The sequence below is a fragment of the Colossoma macropomum genome, unplaced genomic scaffold (assembly GCF_904425465.1).
Source record: "Colossoma macropomum unplaced genomic scaffold, Colossoma_macropomum, whole genome shotgun sequence".
Taxonomy (NCBI): domain Eukaryota; kingdom Metazoa; phylum Chordata; class Actinopteri; order Characiformes; family Serrasalmidae; genus Colossoma; species Colossoma macropomum.
This window is the reverse complement of record NW_023494791.1, coordinates 3623799-3632932: the sequence shown is the minus strand read 5'-3', so window position 1 is coordinate 3632932 and position 9134 is coordinate 3623799. Positions and strand designations below refer to the sequence as shown.

Sequence of the window (9134 nt, the reverse complement as noted above, 5' to 3'; positions counted from 1 at the left end):
CCAAAAGTTCCAGAAAATCAGAAGAACTGTAAAAGGTGGAACAGCGAAGTAGTGGGTTTGGGGTTTGTTGAGGTTTTAATTGTTGTATTTGAAGGATTGTTTGAGTCAAAGTGTTTATTTGGGTTGAATAAAATCATTTAACGCGCGTCATTAGCATCCTCTGCTAACAGCTACTGGGACGCAACGGGGTTGAAATAAACGCGTTTTCTTAATTTATTGGTCTTTTTTATTGATTTGAAGTGTTTTGTGGGTCTTAATTTGTATACTGGGTGAATTGTTTAATTAAAATTGCTTATTTTGGGTTGAATAAAATCAGCTAGCTACATCGCCTGCTACCACAGGAAACCATTTTCACAGTCCACCTTAAATAGCGCAGCAGTTACATTGTGACGCCTCTCCATTTAAGGTGGAACGGAAAACTTCGCATAATAAGCTGACTTCAGCTTCAGTTCCCGTGCTTAACAGATGATGGATGTGCTATTATTATACTTCAGTTGAGTTCTTTAGTGAAACTTGCTCGTACTTGAGGATTTCTGGACTTGATAAAAGTCTTTATTTCAGTTAGGTACCGTTATTTTTACCCCAGTTCAGCTATAGCTGTCACAGCTATGCCCAGAGTGAGCTGTAAGCTCATCACAAGATTATTTAGCGTATTTCTAGGCATGTTTTACTTATTTTAAGTAATTTTATCAAGTAAAATTATCTCACTTTATTGGCATATTTCTTAAAATAAGCAAAACTATCTGCCAATACAGTGAGATCATTTTTACCTGATAAAACAACGTAAAACCTCTACAAAAAATAAGCTAAATAAACTTATAATAAGCTTACAACACTCTCAACATGAGAAATATTAGATATATCAACTAGATTTCAAATAATTTGTTGTTTTTGCAGTGTAGATTTAACAGTTTAAAGGGTTAGAACTCTTGTCAGTTCTTGCAGTCTAGGGAAAATAATTATTATAATAATAATATTAAATGTTCTGCCAATTGTTCTTAAGAGAAAAGTTAATAAATAAATAAATGACAATGTTAGAAAGTTTTTTGAAGAATAATAATATATCTTTTAACTTTTTTCTCAAGTATGTAGTTAAGAAAAATGGCACATTTAAGAAGATTTTCTTTAAGACACTGTTGTGAGTCCGGTCCTCACAGAGTGAATGAAAGGAGCAGATCTCCCATGCTGTGTTTTATGGGCTGTTAGAATAGGGGGGTCTTGCTTCACGTCGTAATTGCGCAATGGTCTCTCTTCCCACAGGGACAGAGGAGGAGTTAGCTGGCTGGCAGTCTTTACTGACCACTGGAACAGTGTCTCTCTCTCTCTCTCTCTCTCCAGCACACCAACTTGGAGGTGCAAGTCCTTCCCTTACCAGCACCTACTTCATCTCAGCACAGGTAGGCCAGATTTACACTATTGCAAACTGTTGGAGCGATCAGAAGAAGCTATTTCTACACTAATTAAACTTTTTTCGTTTATTTCAAACATACCTGGGGAAAAACAGATAGGCACCTATTGGGAAAACAGATAGACACTGGATTGCTAAGCATGTAGGTTGTACATTTAAGCCATTTCAATTAATGGCAGACATTCCAGTAATGATTTAATGGTTATTTAATGTTTATTTCTTAAACTAAGCCATCTGGAGCTAGCTGATAACGTTACTTTTTAATTAACGCCTCTCCTGGATGTAATTTAAACACAGATTATAGGCTAATTAATCAATAACTGAGGACAATTTGATATTACAATTACACATAATGGTAAACATTACTAATGAACAAAGAATATAGCGAGTATCCATGCGGCTGTAGGCCATGACACAAACTCTATAAAAGGAACTTAAGGCCAGAGCTATCCGGCGCTGCTATTCCTGGATATGGTTGTGATAAATCGTGACAGATGGAGAGAGAGGAATGTGACACTCTGCCATGCGATAACGGCTCTTAAGAGTAAATTCTGCTATTTGCAGAATAAACAGTATTGGTGCACTTACAAGATAGACCTTCCATTTGCATGTAGAATTATTATGTTGTTTTAAGTAAGTGTTTCTTAAAGGGCCCGTATCATGTGAACACAAATTGCCCTCGCTTTTTAGAAATGAACACTGCATGAAAGTCGCAAAGCATACAATACAAATGCAGTATAAATAAATGCATATGCGGAAAATGAGCTGAAAAACACTGTTTTGAATTCACTGTTTTTGTGATGTCACAATGCATTTACATATCTGTCTATTCAGCCTACAGCAGTTCTGTCCCTCCTATTTACAAGGAGCAAACTGTTTTTTCAGACTGGTATGTAAATGAGCTCTTGCAATTCAGGGCAAGAGCTCATTTACATATCAGTCTTAAAAGCACAGTAATAAATACAGCCCGTTTGATTAAAAGGGATACAGAGAGTTTGGAAAATGGTCATGTAAAAGTGAGTATGACTTGGTGTATAAAAGCACACAAATATCATAAGTGTACTTTAGAGAAAACAGGAAAATGCAAGGAGAGTGTAGGATATGGGCCCTTTAATGCTGCTTCTAGGGACACATGGCACTGCACAGTGTCCAGTCTTTCCACCGGATCCAGCTCATCATCCGATTTTGAAGCTCCTCATGAGCTGGATCGGTTGTGCTGGTGCATGGAATAGCTCAAACTGTTGCTGTGGGTTAGCACACTGTCAGGAAAAAGGGTAAATGTACTTTCAAAGGTACATCATTGTCCTTAAGGTCCAATTGTGTATTTAAATAATATTTAAATTGAGTTTTAAAGGTATGACAGGGTCTGTAGAATCATTATCTATCTATCTATCTATCTATCTATATATATATATATATATATATATATATATACACGTGATTTACCCTAATATGTATGCACTATAATATGATACAATTATGTTTCTTAACTAAAGATACTGCAGACGTAGAGGGAACCACCACAGTGACAGCATTTATGTTGCACTAAATTGTACTAAATAGGACTAATTATGTTTCTTTGTAATCAAACATGCAGTTTGTATAGATATTCAAAATATCCTCAGAAAACCATATTGTGGCAAATTGAAACATAAATTTTAATAAATATTGTCATATTTCCCAGCCTTGCCTTTTTTTCTGATTGCAGAAGCTGAACTAAGAGGCACTGCTTTAAAGGGCCTACATCTAATATTTTTCTTGTGTATAATTTTTCCTCTGCTGGGGTTCCACACAGCTCCAGCTCCCCCTGAGACCCAGAAGGAGAAGCGGCTTAGAAGATGTGTGTGTGTGTGTGTGTGTGGGGTCCACACATAACGTTTGTGTAGTTTTTATGTGTCAAAAACAGCTGTAATTCATTTTTACATGACCATTTCCCACCATAGAATTAAACAGCCTGTTTTAATTTATGCGCTTTTAAGACTGATATATGTAAATGAGCTCTGTTCTGATTGGCTGTCATGCAGTCTGGGCTGAAACGCTTCTGTGTGAATGTGCAGAGCTAAACTGTGGACTGAATTGAAGGATATATGTAAATGTGATGATTTTTGTGACATTACAGAAACAACAAATTCAAAATTTGTGGCTTCATATTCCATTAATAGATTGTAAGGACTCATCAAAAGCTTTTATTAAAAAAAATGTTAATGAAAAATTCAGTTTTCCATGATCCCTTTAAGCCATAAAATACAGAGTGATGTCGTTTGTAAAACAATCTATCTATTTTATATTTTCTTCGTTTCCCCATAACAGTGCAACGTGATCTTTAAAGACTGTTTTTCCCAATTTAGCACAAATGAAAAACCCAGGTCTTGAGACACTGAAGGACATCAAAGTCTCTGTCCTGAGAAGATTCTCTGTGACGTTATAGCCTTTTTTTCTGTCACATGACCTACTTATGTTTATTCACTCAGGTCTTGGCTGTGACCAGCTGCAACAGTCATGGCACCCAAGAAGAACAAGGCCGCGAAGAAGAGCAAATCAGACATCAATGAGATGACGATCATGGTGGAAGACAGCCCGATCAACAAAATCAACGGGCTGAACACCCTTCTGGAAGGAGGCAACGGTTTTAGCTGCATCTCGACGGAGGTCACCGACCCCGTCTATGCTCCTAACCTCCTGGAAGGCCTCAGCAACATGAGACAAGAGAGTTTCCTGTGTGATCTGACGGTAGCAACCAAGTCCAAGTCCTTTGATGTGCACAAAGTTGTGATGGCCTCCTGCAGCGAGTACATCCACAACATCCTCAAGAAGGACCCAGCCGTCCAGAAGATCGACCTCAACGACCTGTCCCCGGTCGGTCTGGCCACGGCCATCACGTACGCCTACTCCGGAAAGCTGACCTTGTCGCTGTACACCATCGGCAGCACGATTTCCGCAGCCATGCTCTTGCAGATCAACACGCTGGTGAAGATGTGCAGCGACTTCCTGCTGCAGGAGATCAGCGTGGAAAACTGCATGTATGTGGTCAACATCGCCGACACGTACAACCTGAAAGAAACGAAGGAAGCGGCTCAGAAGTTCATGCGCGAGAACTTCATCGAGTTCTCGGAGATGGAGCAGTTCCTGAAGCTCACCTATGAGCAGATCAGTGATTTCCTGACAGACGACTCCCTGCAGCTGCCCTCTGAGCTCACAGCCTTCCAGATCGCCATCAAGTGGTTGGACTTTGATGAGAAGAGACTGAAGTATGCCCCTGATCTGCTGACGCACATTCGCTTTGGAACCATCTCGCCCCAGGACCTGGTCAGCCATGTGCAGACCGTCCCCAGGATGATGCAAGACCCAGAGTGTCACCGCCTGTTGGTGGATGCCATGAATTACCACCTGCTGCCATACCAGCAGAACATCCTGCAATCCAGAAGAACCAAGGTCCGCGGTGGCCGAAGAGTGCTGCTTACCGTGGGTGGAAGACCAGCCTTGACTGAAAAGTCCCTCAGCAGGGATGTTCTCTATAGAGACGAGGACAGCATTTGGAACAGACTGACCGAGATGCCTGCGAAGAGCTTCAACCAGTGTGTGGCTGTGCTAGATGGCTTCCTCTATGTGGCTGGTGGTGAAGACCAGAATGATGCCAGGAACCAAGCAAAACATGCCGTCAGCAATTTCTGCAGGTAAGTGTCCTCATCTGTGTTTCAGCTCCCAAGTGACGCAGTCATCTATGTGTTTTAAATGGTTCATATCATGAAAAAGTGAATTTCTTCACTTTATTAAATAAAAGAGTTACACGCAGGCTTGTCACACTTATTCTGTAATCACCTGATCCTAAATATTTTAGCTGATCACAGTTATTTTCCACAGTTTTTACAATCGTAGTTCACGTCAACCATAAAGTGAATTGGGTGTGTATTTGTCAGTTGCATTGAGGCAAATGCATATGATCACTGCTGTCGGAACAAAACCGCGTATCTCAGTTTTTAGACATAATTTGACAGTTCCTGTGGTCCTACATATTGTGTGTAAATTTTATGGGAACAGAAATGTCCCATCGAAAAAAGTCTGGTTCCATTGACTTAAGTTGACTGAGTTTGATTTTTCCTTCTATGGTAAAGTTCTCATTTTGGAGATACAAGGTTTCGATCTGACAACCGTGATATTCTGCTATAACACCTTTAAAGGGCAGCAGTGAGTTATGTTTATTTATTGATTTTAATAACACCTTCAAATGGGGTAGTGAGTAATGTTTGTTTATTTGAGCTGGAGCTGTTGGAAGCAAAATAAAAAATCAGCCCATCTGGCTTGTACTTTAGCAGTTTTATAAAAGTTAAAAAAAATGGTTAAATTATTAATTGCAATTATTTACATGGCACAATGTCATGCTCGTGACTAGCCTAGTTGGATGTAGTACATAAACACTGTTTCAAAACACACTGTTCAGCCCATACATATAGGCTAAAATAAATAAAAAGCTTTTTTTTTGTGATGTACGAAAACCAAGTCATTTACATTAGAGATGGACCGATCAGTGATTTTGGGGTTGATGCAGATCGTCGATCTCAGTACAGTTTTTTCAGACGAAAGAAAAGGATGTGATTTTAATGTAGTGTGACCTTCACACCAAGTCTGAAGCGTTTTTCTGTCTAAACATTCTGAAAACATCCTGACACACGTTTGTTTGGGCTGCAACCATGACAGTGGAGCCTGACTTTAAAAGACCCATACATTACAGAAAATAGAGCCTTCTCTGATTAAAAATGTGTACAGCATCGCAGTCCATCAGTTTTGGACTTGGTTTGAAAGACGGCATTAACATATGTGTTTATTTTCAAAAACTTGATAGGCCTTTAGTCCTGTAGTCAAAAGTCAAAGGGTCTGTATTTCCATCTGGAGTTTGAAAGCGGAACTGCAGGGTCCTGTGATCAAGGAGCCTCGCACAGGGCTGCAGCAATCCTTAACTCATGACATATGGCTCATATGTTTTTCATCACTGATCAGCTCTTAGGATCGGCTAAGGCAGAGAAATAATGGCAAATCGCCTATTGCATATTTAGGCTGAAAATCGGCCAATACCGTTATATAGCCGATCCATCGTTCCATCTCTAATTTACATATCTCCACCTACTCAGCCTACAGCGGTTTAGCCTCGTCTGGATTCTGTCTTCAGCTTTTTTTCTTCTTTTTAGTGGACAATGTGCCAACATGTTAGTTTGTCAGAGAAATGTATTTTAACTAACGGCAGTCTAACCTATTTAGCAATAAAAGTTATGCTATCTCTGCCTTTTCAGGTATTAATAATACATCCTTAAATTATGACTTTCTGTATAAATGCTATGCGCCCATTTTAAAATGACTTTGAAATAAATATTGTTTTTTCTGCCCAGGTATGACCCCCGATTCAACGCATGGATCCACCTTGCCAGCATGATTCAGAAGCGTACACATTTCAGCCTGAACACCTTCAACGGTCTCCTGTTTGCTGTGGGTGGACGTAACTCCGATGGCTGCCAGGCTTCTATTGAGTGCTACGTTCCATCCTCCAACCAGTGGCAGATGAAGGCCCCAATGGAAGTTCCAAGATGCTGCCATGCCAGCACAGTCATAGATGGCAAGATCCTGGTAACCGGCGGTTACATCAACAACGCCTATTCCAGGGCCGTGTGCTCTTACGACCCGTCGACGGATAGCTGGCAGGATAAAAACAGCCTGAGCACCCCAAGAGGCTGGCATTGTTCCACCACTGTGGGCGATCGGGCTTACGTTCTCGGAGGCAGCCAGCTCGGCGGTCGCGGCGAGAGGGTGGATGTCTTGGCGGTTGAAAGCTTCAACCCTCATTCTGGCCAGTGGAGCTACGTTGCCCCCTTGCATACAGGAGTGAGCACAGCAGGCGTTGCCACCCTGAATAGCAAGATCTACCTCCTGGGCGGCTGGAACGAAGTTGAGAAGAAGTATAAGAAATGCGTTCAGGTGTACAACCCCGACCTCAACGAATGGACTGAGGACGACGAGCTGCCCGAGGCGACGGTGGGCATCTCCTGCTGCGTCATCACCATCCCCACCCGCAAAACACGAGAGTCCAGGGCCAGCTCGGTATCGTCCGCTCCAGTCAGTATATAGGTGATGATACAGGTTTGATATGCACAATGATGCCGAAATAGGTGATCTCAAACTTTTCCTGTCAGATGTTCACACTGAACTTCAAATTTAAAATAATCAAACAAACTTCCCTTTTCACATCGACAAGCTGAATATGCTTTAATACGTTTTGTTACAGTGAACATCACCTATTATTTATGGGCGACGTCTTTTATAATTCGCTTTTAATAAATTGCTGATTGCCTTTTGATGTTTTTCATTTTTTTGATGAATTTGGAAGTGTAAAAATAGTTCAAAGGTTGTGAACACTGATTAGAAATCTGCGGTTGGGGCTAGATTGGTTGACTTAAACAGGAAATAACAGGAAATAACAACTCAGCAACTTTCAAACACACCTCACATAATAGTTACACTGGGGCCAATTCTTCTGTAATTATCAGCCCTTCTCAATAACGAGGCAGATGTAGGGCACGGTAGGGTGCTAATATGCCAAACCTGGTTTTTCAAAAGTCGCAAAATAATGATATTTAGGTCTATAGACGATTGTATATGATATACTTTACATGTCATATATATTTATTTATATACAGATTAACTTGCGATGCAAAATGATATCTTTGCCAAAAAAATCGCTATTTAAACTTGACCAATATTTCAAACAAATATTTGATGGTGTACTTAGTCTGTAATGCTAATCCAGGTGGATTCAGTCCAAATATCTACACTTTATTAGTGTTTATGTGTCGGCATCGGCAGATACATACATATTAGCCCACAATTCCCATATTGGAGCACCCCTCAAATTAACAGTCTATTTAAAGAGTAATTTACTAGAGAAAGAACAATAAGCAGAACTTTTTCAGAGCTCTGACAGTAGAGCTCCTCAGACATGTTACACATGCTGCAGCAAGCTCACCACGATCCAATACAAACTGAAATGTAATGATTACATTTCACCCAGACGTACCTACCAGGTGTAGGCGTGTTAGAAGCAGTTCAGTTTTACTTTCCCTTCCAACACTTGAACAGAAAATCTAAAGAGCGCTCCTCGAAGTACTACAGCGAATGGATACCATAACTGCCTTCACCACTCAAAGACAGGAAACCTGAAGAGAGTCATAGAAAGTTAGAGAGTTCATCGTGTAAGGGCTTGTTTTGTAAAATGGCTGAATGGGGACTGGATGTGAAGCTATGTGCCTGGTCTGTCTGGACGAGTTCCTGACAGCTCACGACAGCAAACTGAATAATGTGACAACCGCACACAGTGATGTGTTGTATCCGGGGGAAAATGGCTACTCGAGAGGAGAAACATTTGTAATTATGCTGATTCATCATGTCCACGTTCTACATATTTATTAAAGGTTCCTATAAAATGTTGTTGACCTCTTTGTTTTTTCTTTTTAGTGCCTTTGATTTCCTGTAATAAACACCACATAGAGTTGGTGACTCTGCTTGCTTTCAGGCTCCACAAATACAATCGTCGTATCTAGCATTTTGTTTTATTGCAGAGTTTATTATTATTTTATTATTTTATTGTTTTATTCAGGTGTCATTCCAGTAAAATCTGTAGGGAAAGCGGTGAATGTAGAGATGGTCACAGCTCAATTTCACAAAAAAAATGGATTTAAAATAT

The 9134-nt window shown here is 40.3% G+C and overlaps 1 protein-coding gene across 1 annotated transcript; it reads left to right on the top strand.

Moving 5' to 3' along the window:
- The first annotated feature begins 1264 nt into the window (after window positions 1-1264).
- klhl31 (kelch-like family member 31) lies at window positions 1265-8878 on the top strand. Its single transcript, XM_036573670.1, has 3 exons — window positions 1265-1397; window positions 3880-5082; window positions 6790-8878. The coding sequence occupies exons 2-3, from the start codon at window positions 3908-3910 to the stop codon at window positions 7520-7522; spliced, it is 1908 nt and encodes a 635-aa protein (XP_036429563.1). The 5' UTR covers window positions 1265-1397; window positions 3880-3907; the 3' UTR covers window positions 7523-8878.
- Window positions 8879-9134: the final 256 nt, after the last annotated feature.

What these genes read in the sequence shown, in the direction of transcription:
- klhl31 (XM_036573670.1), top strand. Translation starts at nt 3,908, where the DNA reads ATGGCACCCAAGAAGAACAAGGCCGCGAAGAAGAGCAAATCAGACATC. An exon ending in GCCGTCAGCAATTTCTGCAG is followed by an intron (nt 5,083 to 6,789) that starts GTAAGTGTCCTC and finishes TTTTCTGCCCAG; the next exon opens with GTATGACCCCCGATTCAACG.